This window comes from Hypomesus transpacificus, chromosome 9, assembly GCF_021917145.1.
Source record: "Hypomesus transpacificus isolate Combined female chromosome 9, fHypTra1, whole genome shotgun sequence".
In the NCBI taxonomy this organism is placed as follows: Eukaryota; Metazoa; Chordata; class Actinopteri; order Osmeriformes; family Osmeridae; genus Hypomesus; species Hypomesus transpacificus.
Window position 1 is genome coordinate 13,449,794 of NC_061068.1, and position 16,335 is coordinate 13,466,128.

Genomic DNA, 16,335 nt, shown 5'->3' on the forward strand with positions numbered 1-16,335 from the left:
TACTCAAAGTTTCCCCTTCGTTCTTCTGGTGAGAAGTCTCAAGAGCTAACTAGCTACTTACCCGGCGTCATGGAGCCGACCAGTTAAATAGTTGTTTAGCATTAGCGTTGCTACATGCATAATGCAAAAATTATATGTTAGTTGTTGTTAATTTTGTGAAGGTGTGAATCATTTTGGATTAATATTTAATGTAACAAATTATTAACAAAATTAACGAAGGAATTATTACGATTCAATTGCCTTAAGTAACATTTTTAAATACGTCAATGATACATATCTGTACAACATTTCAAGTCAATTAGACCTTTGGTTCAAGAGCAGAGGAATTTTGAATGTTTTCCAAAATTATCACTGTACAGGAAAATCCATCATGGGTCCTTGAGGCTTTTTTGTTCCTCATGAAAAATGAGGCGAATTGGAGCAATGGGGTGGAAATGCCATTACTTTGAAAATTTGGGGCGTGAACTGTGGCGCCCCCTATAGCCCGATGTGGCCCATAATTGGTGTGGGGGTACCCACTTGGATGTAATATCAATGTGTCAAATTAGAACATTTATGACAAGGGACTTTTTGAGATATTGGGGCGCAAGGAGAAGAAAAATAAGAAGAACAATACCAACAATAACAATAGGTTCCCTCCTACCGGAGGAACCCTAATAATAATACTGTTACGGTCTCTCTCTCTCTCTGGGGAGATGGGTTGTTTGTTTCTCTTCTCCTGTCTTTCAGCTCTCAGGTGTGGTGCGTTCCCGGCCTGATGACGTGGGCGTGTCCAACAAGGCTCATCGTTATCCAATCGGAGGAGCTCATCACACTGTAGTTAGCTGTCAGTATGTGTTTGTGTTAGGTGGGGAGAGGTTGGTAGGAACTTTGTTTGTAACATTGAGCATTTGATTGTTGACTATTGAGCATTAAGCGTTGTATATTGAATTAGGTAGTGGTTGTTGAGAACCGAAGGAGTTTTGTGTTGTTACCTGTATTCTGGCCCTTGTCCTGGACGTCTGTGGAGTAGGGCTAGGTAAGATACCCTGGGGTTTATATACACCCGTAGGTAACCCTCTGTTATATACACTAGGTTAGAAGCTAGCGGCTGTCACCCTGTGTCTTGTAGAAGTGAGGTTGGTTGTAGTTTAGTTGGTGTTAGGAAGGAGTAGAAGGGGAGGGAAGTTTAGGGACCTTTTGATTTATTTCTTTGATTTGACGGACCGCTGGCACTGCCCTACTCCTACCCCATTGTTGTTTGTCTATGTCAATGTATATGTGTACTTATTAAAACCGTGTACACGGCATTCTTGGTTGTGGCAAAACTTTTATTGGCGCTACCCTCCCACTTCCTTCACCACTGTGCGGCCTAGGGCAGTTGTGTGCTCCTCCTCTCCCGAGCCATTGGAGGGGGCGTAACAATGGCTCGGGAAATTTACTAGCAAATTAGAAAATGTATGACAAGGGACTTTTTGAGATATTGGGGCGCAAGGAGAAGAAAAATAATAACAAGAATACCAACAATAACAATAGGTTCCCTCCTACTGGAGGAACCCTAATAATAATACCAACAATAACAATAGGTTCCCTCCTACCGGAGGAACCCTAATAAGAATACCAACAATAACAATAGGTTCCCTTCTACCGGAGGAACCCTAATAATACCAACAATTACAATAGGGTCCTCCTACCGGAGGAACCCTTATTAACTGACAACATAAGTTATACGACTTAGCTCTACAGTTCTCAAGGACGCACACATGCTATCACAACTGCGCTGTGAAGCGTGTGTCCGTCCTATCCTCTGATACGTTTTCTAACAATCACTGCTGATAGACGGCCTAAAATTTTGTACATCCCTATTTCTGATACCGTGGCTGCCACGGAAAAATCAACATAGCGGAAACACTGGACATACAACCAATCAGACTAACGTAGTATGTGACAAACCCTGTAGGAAGGACAGCAAAAACGTATTTTCGAAGGACAAATGCCTTGATCCCGTTTCTCTGTTCCTCTTTCAAAATTAATGCGCTGTCGATGTCTTCTAAAACAGACTCGATGGCAGAATCTACACATCTCAGCTCTCCAGCGGCAGCCATGTTTGTTGAAAACAAATTCAACCCAAGTGCTCTTTGGTGACCTGGTTGATTATGTTACTGTTGATCATCTGTCCATCATCAAATAAATCCTGCCCTGACAATTTGATTGGTCCGAACAGCTCTTGTTCCGGCATAGTTTTTCCCCAACCGAGCGACTACAGACCGAAGTTCACAACCCCATTTTTTTGTGGGTGGGGCCAAGTTCAGCTGGCACCTTTACGTGGCCACAGCACTGGATCCAAGATTTAAAGCCTTGTCCTTCCTATCTGAGGAGGAGAAAAAAGAAGCACACTGCAGAATGGTTGCTGAAGTTGAAGGGACAGATGACCAGGATATTGAAGTAAATTACTAATTTATTTAAATTAAATGAAAACAAATTCAATTATATTATTGCAGTTGTATTTCATTAATGTCATGACCAAATTCAAAATGTAACAATTAATTATGTTCTGAAATGTAGTATTTGTTGATGTGGCATTGTTTGTGTTAGAGATTCCCCAAGGAAAATATATTCAAATTAGGGTTGCACGATATTGACAAAATGTGATATTGCGATATTGAGCATGAATTTAGCGATATCTGTATTGATTTTGATATTCTTAAACGTGTGTTTTCTGTCAAAATGTAGGTTTTTGATTTTTTGTATAATTAACACCCTAAACTTAATTGTAATGTAAGCTACACAAAGTATATGATTACTTATGAAAAACAGTTCATTTCAACGGTTTTGGACATGATAGCTAGCAATATTTTCCAGCCATGTCAAATCAAATGCTCAGTTTGTCTGCTGTGTAGAGTGCTGCAGCAGCCCCAAACAACTGATCAATGAAGTCAGGCTGTTAACTTAAAAATAACTTGCTGAGAAGTTATTAATGTAGCTGTTAAACTGACATTCACAACGTGATTATGAACAAAAGATTTCCTTTACATATTCGCCACAGTAAAGTACAATGAAACGGAGTGGAATCTTTGAATGTAGTTTTCAGTATAACAAATATCGGGATGGAATTTTGTATCTTTTATCCAGTTCATTCAGAAGCTTTTTGAAGCATTCTTTATCGAATTTATAAATGCGCATCATGTCTTTGTCCAAATAGTATGTTACAGCATTGGTGATTTTGTTATGTCTCTTGGCTCTTATCGTAGTTACCACTAGCAAAAGCTCTCACTAGCAAAAGCACTCGCTAGCGATGTTTGGTTTGCTAGCTCTGGTGTAACTGTGGCAGATTTTTATGGGAAGATTTTTACTGTGTTTTTTTGGCTACTAACGTTTCCTCTTTAATCTCCATAATTTCGTTGTCTCCCTGAGCCACACTCATATTCTGATTTCTCTGTCTCTTTCCTTTCGCTCCACACACTCGATTCGCAGTTCGCACTTTCTCTTTCTGTCCTTTCAATTCTCGCTTCTTTATTTCGCTCAGTAACGGAGCCAGAGGGGTGTCTGGGGTGGCACTGGACACCCCTGACATCTGATTGGCCACCCTGGGTGCCACCCCAAAATGTAATTCGCTGCTGGAAATTTGATGCTGACTGACATCTCATTTGACCTCTTGTTGAAAGAAGCATATATTTTGCTGCGTTGCGGTGCATTATTCAAATCGAAGAGACACGTTTGTTGCGAGATTCAGAACAATAATAGCAGAATAGAGAATGTTTCCACAGCTCCACAAGCGCTATTCGCGATTGAAAAAGGCATAATATTTGAAGTAAGTTTTAAGGTTTGCAATGGGTTTAGGTTTCCTGAACATTTTTTACGTAGGCTATGTTGATTAGCCTACAGTAGCTGTGTAAGTTGATGTTAGAACTTCAACTCCAATAACAGACAAACTGAGACAGTCATTAATCAGTCTAACCTTGTGTTGTTCTGTGTACCTGACAAATAAAAGACATGAACTTGAATTGTACTCCAATTTTACAGTTTTCTTGTGCTTGTGCGGCTTAAATTTCGAAGCAGTTTATTATCCGGTTTTAGAACAAAAAAGTATCTTTGTCTCAAGATCAGACCGTGCAGCTAATTTAATGCTCAACACTTGAACGGGGGCTTATTACTTAAAAGAGGAATTATTTAGGCTACTGTGTTGTATCAGTTACACTATCAGGGCTTGGAAATACAGTGACTTGCTAAAGTAGGCAAATGGCTAGTAGAACATAACATTTCATAATAATTTCTGTTAATCGAACAGCTGCAAGACCCAGTGAAATGTTATAGGCTAGCTATCTCTAGCAAAATAACGCTAGCATCGCTAACAACATTACTAAATCAACTTTGGTAGTGTAACCGAGTTCTTTGTAAGTTATATTATTGTTTATTAACATATATTATTATTAACATATAGTATTAACATATTGTCGTTATTGTCCACATGTTTTAGTAGACCTAGCCTAATGCCAATTTCAAACTTTCGGGCTCTATAATAAGTTCTAGAAATTCTTACCAAAGGACCTTTTGAGTTACACAAGTAGTTTAGGGGCAGCATTAATACGAATAGTAATAATACTTATGATTACAATAGGTACAGTACCCTTACATCTAGCAAGCTAACGTAAATAGAGACAAGTTCATGCTTAATTTACCACCGCAACCCATCAATCGAATTTCACCAAATGCATGCTTACATTTTGCTCATCCTGCTCTTCAGTATACCCAATTTCTGCATCCATCTAACTATTCTTCTTTTGTTCCTTTCAGTATCAGAATTCCTCATGTTTTTTAAGTGATCGGAATAATCCTGCCATTGCAACAGTAATTGCCTAGTTTTTAATCCAAAGACAACCCGTTTCTGATCTGGATTTCCTTGAATGTCGCGCCCAAAAATTAGTTATCCGTTAGACAGGAAAGTACATAACTCAGTGTTGCCAGGTCCGCGGTTTTCCGCGGAATTGGGCTACTTTTGAAGTTTTGCCGCGGGTTGAATTTTTTGTCCGCTTGTTCGGGTGATTTTTTTAAAATAAAAATCCAGATTTTCTATGAAATAAATTATTTATACCCAAATTCTACCTGACTCCAGATCAACACGTACATGCTTTTAATGTTGGCATACTAAACATTTGTTGTTACTTTGTAGATATTACAATACATTTGAGAATGATAGCAATGATGGACTTTAAAAGCAGTGTATATGGTTTGGCAGGGGCATAATTTGAGTTCTGATATTGGGCTGGTTTTTGGGCTGGTTTTATTGGCCATTGGGCTGGTTTTGGGCTGGTTTTGATGGGCCATTGAGCTGGTTTTGTCACACAGACATGGCAACCCTGACGTCATTTGACCTTCCCTTGTCGCTCTTTACTTGACCAACGACAGAGCAGACTGTTTAGACAGTAAATCAGTTCCAGACTGATTTAAATACACGATATAAACGCACAAGGTTGCCAAAAGATTTAGAGCTATTTGAGGTAAGGTAAACATAATACTAGGATTCTCTTCGGGAATTTACTGTACCATTGACATAGATCGTTCTTGTTCGAAGTAAAGTTAAATGGTGTTAGCTCGCTAGCTAAGCTAACTCTGTAGGCCTTATCATACTCGTAGCGTTAGCATAATTTGTTCTTCTTCTAGCGAGCGCATTTTAAACAGCTAGCTAGATTAGCCAAAGTTACCTGAAGAACTGTGAGTTTACTAATGGAGTTGACATTACATGGTGCTTGTGTTCTTTACTTTGTACAACTCTTGCTAGGCAGATGGAAACTCTTTCCACCAAATGCACACATGGTGGGAGGATGACAACAAACCAATATGGATTGACAAAAGATTGAACACCTTGAGGACTGCGTTAAATACCTGGAGGAGGCCAACTGGGAGCTGAAAAACGACAAGGACTTTCTGCTAATCACATGGTTTCTTACCCTAAAGTTGGTTATTACTTAACTATCTTCAAAGTTATATCTGGATTATTATTTTTTTTACAAAATGTACCTGCAGAGAATATGTTGGAACCCTCTGTTTGAGTAAGAAATGAACGTGTATATTTTTGACAGTGTAATAACACTTAATTTTATATTTATGACAAGTGAAAATGTTACCACTGTACTTGAGGTCAAGGAACATGTTGATGACCTGTTATAAAAGCATTTGACAGTGTTATAGCACTTAATGGGATCTTTATGACAGTTCTAAATTGTAACACTGTTGAGGTCAAAGAAAATTTTTATGACATAGTTATAGAAGCATTTGACAGTGTAATAACACTTAATGATATCTTTATGACAAGTGAAAATGTTAACACTGTACTTGAGTTCAAAGAAAATATTAATGACACTGTTATACAATCATTTGACAGTGTAACAACACTTACTGATATCTTTATGACAAGTGAAAATGTTACTACTTTACTTGAGGTCAAGGAAAATATTAATGACACTGCTATACAAGCATTTGACAGTGTAATAACACTTAATGATATCTTTATGACAAGTAAAAATGTTACCACTGTACTTGAGGTCAAGGAAAATATTCATGACACTGTTATACAAGCCTTTGACAGCGTACTAACACTTAATGATATCTTTATGACAAGTAAAAATGTTAACAGTGTACTTGAGGTCAAGGAAAATATTCATGACACTGTTATACAAGTATTTGACAGTGTAATAGCACTTAATAAAATCGTTATGACAAGTGAAAATGTTACCACTGTACTTGAGGTCAAGGAAAATATTCATGACACAATTATAATGGTCTCATGATAGCCATCGTCAAAACCAACCAAATATGAAAGTAGTTTTTAATACTAACACATAAAGCTAAATACACTGCTCTGAAAATGTATGGAACACATATTCACCACAATATTACACTTTCATTTAAACTTCAGGGATATTAATCAGTCCATTTAGGAAGCATAAGCAATTATGAATAAATATCACCTGTTTTGGTGGAAATGAAAGTGCCAACAGGTGCACTGGAGAGGCAACAGCAAGACAACCTCACATAAAGCTAAATATATTCTTCAAGTTTGATAATCAGGCCTTCTATGATTTATTTATGAGAGGTTATTTTGTTTCAGTTAATGTCAAGTTAATGTCAAGTTGTCATGACAAAGACATTGCCAGGTGATTTTGTCTCAGCCAATGTCAAGTTGTTATGACAAAGACATTGCTAGGTGATGTTGTCTCAGCTAATGTCAAGTTGTCATAACAAAGACATCACAAACAATGTCAACCTTGCATAAGAAATGACATAATTCACCGAATGACACCTAATGACAACATTCATAAACATCCTTTCATGTGTCATGTCATGGTTATGACAGTGCCATGACAGTGTCATGTCACTCTTATTCACACCCCTTCAAATAAAGTGTTACTAAATTTTTATATGTATTTTACATTTTTAATTGTTTGATTGTTTTGATTGTTTAGGTCTTAGGTTTAGTTAGACTACGGTACTTTTTTTACTTCTGATTTAAGATCCGTACATATTTATTGTTTGCACCTTCCTGCCACAGTAAATTGCATGTTTGTGTAACCAGTGTTTCTCAAACTTTTTCAGACCAAGGACCACTTAGCCAATAAATACAAACTTGCGGAACATCTAACTAAATAGTATATCCCCGGAACAACAGGCCTCCTACCCAGACCTGGCACCATGCAATTGTTATCAGCACATATATTTTTCTAAGGGATATTGTATTTTGCTAATTATGATTTCCGCTAAGAAAAAATACAAGTTTTGAGACTGCTTAATGATCCGAGCGTTAATCAGGCACGGAGCCAGACGTTGTAAACATTAGAGCCCAAACCTAGGACGTATGGGTTTGATGTGATGCAAGATAGGGATTTCCACACTTAATGCAAACATTTATGGCCATTATTTGAGCGCAGAATCGTTTTTTGAGCTTTATGTAAAATAAACATAGCTGTTTTTCAATTGGTAAAACCTTGTCTAGTGATGCCATCACTCGGCCCTGCTACCATCCATCCTCACTGACGCGTATCGTTACAGTTGTGCCACCCGGCTCAGCAATCAGTAGCCTATCTGAGAAAAGGTTTTGGAAAAGACGGGTTATTTACATTTACATTTTAGTCATTTACCAGACGCTCTTATCCAGACTTACAGTAAGTACAGGGACATTCCCCCCGAGGCAAGTAGGGTGAAGTGCCTTGCCCAAGGACCCAACCAACTCTATTTGGGAGGGGAGAACTCTCTCACATGGTACAACCCGTGCAGAGGCTGTGGTGTCAGAATGCGGAACGTGTGTAGCCTACTAATAGATTAGGCTACTACTGACTGTGTTCTCTTCATTCTGAGTTGTATGTTAGAAATGCCGCAATAATTTACTTGTGGCCGTTGCGGACTACTACAGGGGCAGCGGCGGACCACCAGTGGTCTGCGGACCACACTTTGAGAACGACTGTTGTAAACCTACATGTAGGCCTGTCGCGATAGTCAATATATTGACTTATCGCACGGTATATGGAAATTAGCGCAATAATTTTTGGTGCTACGATATATTGCAACTGATAATTTTTATTTAAAACAATTATGATGATATACATTTTTACAAAAGAACGAATGTCACCAACATTTTAGTCGATCCCGCTGCCTCAGTCATCTTGTCTGCTGTCTGTGTAGAAAGCGTAGGCGGGACTAGCGTCTCCACACACACAGAGCAGACACCGACAGGTGAAGAGAAGGCGTGAACTCACTGTGTTAAAAGGTGTTCTGTTTCGTGACATCTACAGCTAGTTAGGAAGAACAAGTAAAAATGTACTTGGTTTCAAAGCCGCAATCTTTAGCTCCGGTGTGGGAACATTTTGACTTTAAGCCGAATGAGATGAGAGCCAATTAACGTGAACGAGTCGGTCTGTCGACTTTGTTTAAAAACAAAGGAAAAGAAAATAGGCACCTAACCTCACATCTCACTTAGCAATATACAACTATCCCACCCAGTTCTTCAACCTGTGAAAAACAACTGCAGCTGGAGCTGGAAAGGAGTCTTCCATACAGTTCTGTTACAGATGCCTTTTCCCGACACTGCAAATATAAAAGTGACAGCGCGAAATGGCGCACACTCACGGATAGCGTAAAGGCCGTTATATGGTACTCCGTACTTCACGATTACGGACACATGGGAAGGGCCTACACATAGATGGAACGCCCTCTCCGTCGTCTCCGGGGCCGTCGGAGAGCTCTCCCGTGCACCGTTGAAATTCCTGTCGATCCGTCATGCCGTGCTGTACAGCGACGGATACCCCTTTGCCGTGATTGGTCCGCTGCGACATCATTTCCAAACAACATCATTTCCGACTTCGACAGAAAGGCGTTTTCTCTAAGGTCGTCTTTTTGAAAGACGTCTGTGATGAGAACTTCTTGGAGAGAAAGTTTATTGTGAGCTAGTTTATGCTCTACTTTAGCGAATTCAGAAACGTGAGTTTGTTGTCTGTGCACTGACTACCACAGTTTAGTGACCTAGAGTAGGCCTAGTACATTGTAGTTTTGACTGTACATACAGTTTTTTTATAGTTTCTATAGTGTATATAAGATAAGCATATCATTTTGTTAAAGTGCGCTACTATTTTCCCCACAAATAATACCTACCAGAGGTAGATACCTACCTGCAGAGGCTAACAAGGAGGTCCTTTGCACTGACCCCTGTAACCCAACTACTGGCAGTGTTAAGGTTCTATGCCATTGGCAGTTTTTTGGAGGTTATTGGAGATGGACATGGGCTCGCCAAGGCCTCAGTGTCAAGATCTGTGCAGGCTGTCACAACTGCATTACTTTGCCACATCTCAGACCACATCCAATTCCCCATATCAGAGGGGACAAGTCTGCAGTGCAGGACTTAGGCTATCTTCAATGGCTTTTATGATTTTCGTACGAGTTTTCACTCCCTCCCAGCCCCTTCACCCTGTGTGACTTCCTAGTCAACCCTGTGGAGTCTTTCCATTTCCTGGGCGCCACCATCTCCTAACATCAGGCTCGGCTCTGCCACCAGCCTCTTCATCCGCCGGGCTTGGCGTGCTACCAGCCCTATAATTCTAATAAACATCTTCAATGTTCAATTGTTGTTGTGTTATTGTACTCGTAAAAGCGTTACGTTAATGCATTTCTAGTTTCTATTGCACATTACAACAGCCATATTTCAATGTTATAGTATTTTGAATAAGACTGACATTTGTTTTTTAAATACCTTCATTGCATGCGCCAAACCCACTAAATCAAATTATTTTGTGTAACCTAAATTAACTTGAGGATAAACCGGATTCTGATATTTCTTCGGCAGTTAAACTTGTATGGTTCACTAAGAAATATCCCAGTTCCAGCGTAACTGGTGTAAAAAGAGGACCAACAAAATCTTATTTTCCATCGGAATTAACTTTCAGCATGAGTTTAATGTAGTTTTCATGGTCGGCCTACGCGTGTCTCCACTGAGTCTCTGTGCTACGATGCACTTAGCGATCTACGACTGGTCTGGAGCTCTCGTTGATCTACGACGATTTTCAAGTGCCTCTTTAGCTACGATGGTTTCGGGAAACGGCCCGTACAACTAAGATCCATCGTACGATGGACTCTACGATCAACTTAGGCTTACGATGCTTTCGGGAAACGCACCCCAGGGCAGCTTTCAAGACAGATTGGAATTCTGCTGTTAGCCAGCTGGTCCGATTATTTTAGTGATTTGTTTAAACTGGCATTCTGCTGTTAGCCAGCTGGTCCGATTATTTTAGTGATTTGTTTAAACTGGCAATCTGAGTGAGACTCTGTCCCGTTACACAGTTTTTGACCATAGCCTCACTCACTGGTAGTGTACACCATGTTGTACTTCACTCCATTATACACCAGAAACGTGTGACGTAGGGTGAAAATTGGTCACGCCGATCAGGTCCAACATTTCTTTTTTAAAGGGCGTATTTTTAAGCGACTTGACTGGATTGCAGTTCTGTTACAGATGCCTTTTCCCGACACTGCAAATATAAAAGTGACAGCGCGAAATGGCGCACACTCACGGATAGCGTAAAGGCCGTTATATGGTACTCCGTACTTCACGATTACGGACACATGGGAAGGGCCTACACATAGATGGAACGCCCTCTCCGTCGTCTCCGGGGCCGTCGGAGAGCTCTCCCGTGCACCGTTGAAATTCCTGTCGATCCGTCATGCCGTGCTGTACAGCGACGGATACCCCTTTGCCGTGATTGGTCCGCTGCGACATCATTTCCAAACAACATCATTTCCGACTTCGACAGAAAGGCGTTTTCTCTAAGGTCGTCTTTTTGAAAGACGTCTGTGATGAGAACTTCTTGGAGAGAAAGTTTATTGTGAGCTAGTTTATGCTCTACTTTAGCGAATTCAGAAACGTGAGTTTGTTGTCTGTGCACTGACTACCACAGTTTAGTGACCTAGAGTAGGCCTAGTACATTGTAGTTTTGACTGTACATACAGTTTTTTTATAGTTTCTATAGTGTATATAAGATAAGCATATCATTTTGTTAAAGTGCGCTACTATTTTCCCCACAAATAATACCTACCATGATAGAGATAAGTTTGCTCTTTCAGGTGTTTATATTGCATTAGACAAAGTTTAATACAATATTATGTGACTGCACCTGCTACACTCATCGTCTGACTAGTGACAGCTGGTAGGAGGGTCACACGTGTGATGAGAGGTGGGAGATAAACAACGACGATTTCTAACTTACAAAGACGCAACAAAGCAACGTGTTTTCGACAAAAAAACGCTTCTTCACCTACTGTTCTGGCGGTGAATTGTTTTCAGCACCCCTAGCCTTCGGAGAACCATAAAGGCAACAGAAATGCTCATTAATCCGTCCTATCCGGCGGCCCGCCCATCCGTAACGGAGTCTGAGTACCATACTGGCACCTTAACTCGCTATGTAGCCAAAGAGATGCAGCCATTAAAGACGTTCGAAAAACCAGCATTTACAAATATGCTGCAAACTTTTGACAAACACAGGGCTGCCAACTCTCACGCATTGGCCGTGAGACACACGCATTTCAACCATTTCACACGCTCTCACGCCACACCTTGTATATCTCAAGCTGAAAAGGCAATGCCAACCAAGGAGCCCTGTTAACGTTGTAAACAATCATTCAGTGGCATAAAATGAACTGAAAATTACAATAGGGGTTATGCGCAACATTCTTCCGGGTTCTACAAAACAGATGTAAGTACTTCTGGCCGGCCGCTTTAAAGGTGAACACAGCGTAGTAAAGGCCACCTAGTATAGCCGGTGTTTTAAGGAGCTACCCTTAATTACAATTTCCCATGTACACAGGATTGCCAAACGGACTTCCAGAGCCCCGGCTACCCTGTTAGGCAAAGTATTTACGTTTTATGCAGTGGCGGCTGGTGCATTTATTTCCAGGGGGGGCTACAAGCATATTTAGGCTAGTATCTCGCCTTGCTAGGGGAAAAAAAATGATGTCTCAACAGCAGAAAGCAGTATTTTGGTGCATTCCTAAATGTATTTACTAATTTGTCAATTGAAGTGATGAAAACGTGTTTTCCCCTGTCATTCGACTGTTGCTGAATTAATAGACCAATTTTTTGTTTGTAAACATTCGGGATGCGCGCACTATGTGGCTGCAGAAAACTGGGAAAGGATAGCATTTAAACGGCAAAAGGACCACACGGATCATACAAATAGTTAGATTTAAAAAGACCAAAAAATTCGAGGAGGACAGCCTATAAGAGAAAAAGCGATTCCCCATTGATCTGTCGCATTAACATTTTGATTTGGGTCAAATTTCAAGTCTTGAAATTTGAGTGAGAATGTCGCCCGGTACAGTACAGACCGTATAGTCGAACGGCATGTCTTCACGTCATGACTCATGTCACTAAGTTCATAATTTTACAGTTTTACAGTCAATTCTACATCTAAATAGTCGACCAGGGCAGCTTTCAAGACAGATTGGAATTCTGCTGTTAGCCAGCTGGTCCGATTATTTTAGTGATTTGTTTAAACTGGCATTCTGCTGTTAGCCAGCTGGTCCGATTATTTTAGTGATTTGTTTAAACTGGCAATCTGAGTGAGACTCTGTCCCGTTACACAGTTTTTGACCATAGCCTCACTCACTGGTAGTGTACACCATGTTGTACTTCACTCCATTATACACCAGAAACGTGTGACGTTGGGTGAAAATTGGTCACGCCGATCAGGTCCAACATTTCTTTTTTAAAGGGCGTATTTTTAAGCGACTTGACTGGATTGCAAGTTTCCATCACGACGTTAGCTAGCTAGCTAGTTGTATAACGCTAGAGCTATGGTAGCTACAAGTTCTGTTCTGAGAGAACACCATGACAACGTAAATAAACAACTTCTTAAATGCGATGAGTGATGTGATTGGATGTGACATACATAAGGGGCCCTATCATAATGTATTTGACAAGCCCTCTAGTAAATCAGCAGTTTGGGGCGCAGGTGTTCTGCGCCCCGGCGAGGTCCTATCTCTTGCATTGAGAGGAGCGAACTACGCATGTACAACTTATAACGACAGTCAATGGGGCTCCTTGGGCGCAAGTAGCTTGCGCCCAGCCGGAAATACGTAGCCTATCAGCTAACTTTAGACAACGTATATCTTTTTTTCTTCCACATTTTTTTGCAGATTCAATATTCTATTAGCTATATAATATTGACTTTACTCATTAGATATGTTTTTCTTTCTTTTTAAGTCTTAATAAATTAAGTTTCAGGTCGGAATGTGATGCAGCAGTGGTGGGGCGGCGCCCTAGCGCCCTCTATGAGCCGGCCGCTGCTGGTTTTATGCCTCCTCCTTTATTCATAATTATGAAGGTATTATGTAGCTTTTGCTAATGGCACCGGATATAGCGATTGTGTTAGCTAACATGACAGTAAGCTAGTTAGTTTAGACTTGTATGCTATCAGTAGTTTAGCCTTTTTTTTTGTTGCTCGCAGACGATTCAAAAAGTCAAACGAAGACTGTACCTGTAGAAGTCCAAGTGGACTCTGTTTGGCAATCAACTGCAACAACTACCAGTGTGACAGTATTTATTTACAGGTCAATTTTGTCGGTAGCGTAATCTTATACACCTGCTAACTAACTTTTTTTTTGGCCTAGTTGTAGGCTAGAAAACGTAATTCCTTCTAGGAACAGTAGGTCAAAGCTATAGAAACCAGAATAATGATATGGATATGACACTAAATTAAGGCTAACGTTAGGCTATTATAATGTTATATGAACTCATCACTTTATTCCTGTCACACTTAGCCTAATGTAGAGAGTCATACAACTTATAAAATCCTTGAACTTCCCTGTCAATATAAGTTATTTGGATCACCTAGCGCTGCAGCTGTGTACAGAAGTGAGAAGCGAAAACGATTACATCTGTTTTCCGGTTCGAACGCTGAGCGCTCCGCATAACCCCTATTGAAGTGTGTGCAATAATATCGTTTATCGCAATTAATTTTGGTGCAATATATCGCACAAGAAAAAGTAGTTATCGTGACAGCCCTGCCTACATGGCTGATTCAGATTCTGAGACATAACGTACCAGGTGCGAGCTTTAACTTTGAAAAGTTGAAGTTTGGGGAGGGCATGAGACGGGAGGGTATGAGACGGGAGGGCATGAGACGGGAGGGCATGAGACGGGAGGCTCCAGGCTGCAGCCTTACACTCTTGAGTTGGTTGGCCTTGGCCAAAAATGACGAGATCTATTGCCCATCGTCCATTACCAAAACAAACGGGTATTACTGCTAAATATTTAATATCCTCATTTTGACACAACACCTGGTGCTGGGTGTGACCGTGCTACAAGACATAGCTCTAATGAATATAATATTATATACAGAAAATCATAATCAACTGTACATATTAGAATCAAACCTGTTCGATGAAGCTTGATATCAGGTTGAGTAACATTGTCCAACAACCGTTGCAGTCGCGCGCTCTCCTCTTTCGAACGAGAAATCTCCCCTTCGAACTCGGCAAACGACTTTTCAGCTGCCCTAAATATCTCCAAAGTGGCCGTTGTTAATCGCCGAGTGATAAAATCCCTGAACATATCTAGTTTAGACATTTTTGTGGTTAAAACTCGGATACTTTACAAAACGTTAGCACGAACAACGTATCTTTCTCCTTCAAGACAGTTCTTTCTAGCTGGATGTAAACAACTCAAGTTGTTCCGGTGATCAGTTCACTGGCTTCTTCGAACCTGAAGATACTAGCGCCATCTGCTGTGGTGGAGTTACATCCTTCGTTGCTTGACTGCATAGATCTACCAGCTAACACACAACGTTGCCAGTATAAGTGCTCATTTGGGCTGTGTCTACTACCGCGCACTTTATGAAGTACACTGCAATACAGTGCCCTGCAAAACAGTGCACTTACATATTGAGTGCACTCCGTCGCTGATAAGTGCTGTCTCAAATGGAACACTTACGTTAAACACTTGGTGGAAGTGACGGACGCAAATCTGCTCGCCACATCCGCAAAACCTGCCAAAATGAACACGCTTCTCCACTCAAGTGGAAAAAGCTGCCGAAACGGCTCCTCCTTTTCCGCTACGTAGCCAAGATGGCGCCCGTTTAGGGCGGGTGGTGTCCATCGTTGTACACTGTTTTTTTGGTCTGTTTGCAGTGCGCCATCCGGGTACTTTCAGTGCACTGAATTATTCTGGTTTTGTGAGTGAAGCGCCCTAAGCACTGAAAGTCAGTGCTTGAAGTGCACAAGTGCGCGGTAGTAGACACAGCTTTGGTCCCTGCAATGTTCGCCTACCGTCTGGCAACGTTGCGGCGACGTTATAACAACGTTATAAAGCAAATGTTGCCAGTTGGTCCGGTGGACAACGTTGCCGCGACTTCGTACCTTGCTCGGCTAGAGACGTTATTCTTGGTACGATGGGTAATGTTGCCGTTACGTCGCTCTTTGGTCGTAGGACCACAACAGATCTAGCCTGATGTTTGCATAGCCTACTCATAATTCTAGTCAGAATATGAGTCTGATAACTCTCCGTTGGGCTGTGACTATGGGGCGTGTTTCAACCGAACTCGTAAAACAAATGCCTCTTCGCTCTTGGATAGACCTACAACCAATCAGAGCAACGTAATATTTTGTTTGCAGAGCTGCCAACTCTCACGGTTTCGCCGTGTAACACACGCATTTCAACTATTTCTCACGCTCTCACACCACACCTTGTATATCTCGCGCTGAAAAGGCAACGCCAAAATAAGTAGCCAAGCTAACGTTGTAAACCAGGGGTCCCCAAACTTTTGTCTGCGAGGGCCAGATAATTTTCCTTTCTTTAATGTGGGGCCGGGTTGGAACAGA

The 16,335-nt window shown here is 40.9% G+C and overlaps 1 protein-coding gene across 2 annotated transcripts in view; it reads right to left on the reverse strand.

Moving 5' to 3' along the window:
- Positions 1-15,167, reverse strand: part of LOC124471341 (zinc finger protein 501-like) — a 33,506-nt gene extending 18,339 nt beyond the window's left edge. The window contains exons 1-2 of one of the 2 annotated variants that reach the window (XM_047025824.1): positions 14,893-14,981; positions 7,961-8,058 (exon numbers count right to left, since the gene is read on the reverse strand). In XM_047025824.1, the coding sequence (XP_046881780.1) occupies positions 7,961-7,997 (37 nt within the window). In that variant the 5' untranslated portion in view covers positions 7,998-8,058; positions 14,893-14,981. Of the gene's footprint in view, positions 1-7,960; positions 8,059-14,892 lie in introns of both variants that reach the window. The other variant, XM_047025823.1, reaches the window with a different exon arrangement.
- Positions 15,168-16,335: the final 1,168 nt, after the last annotated feature.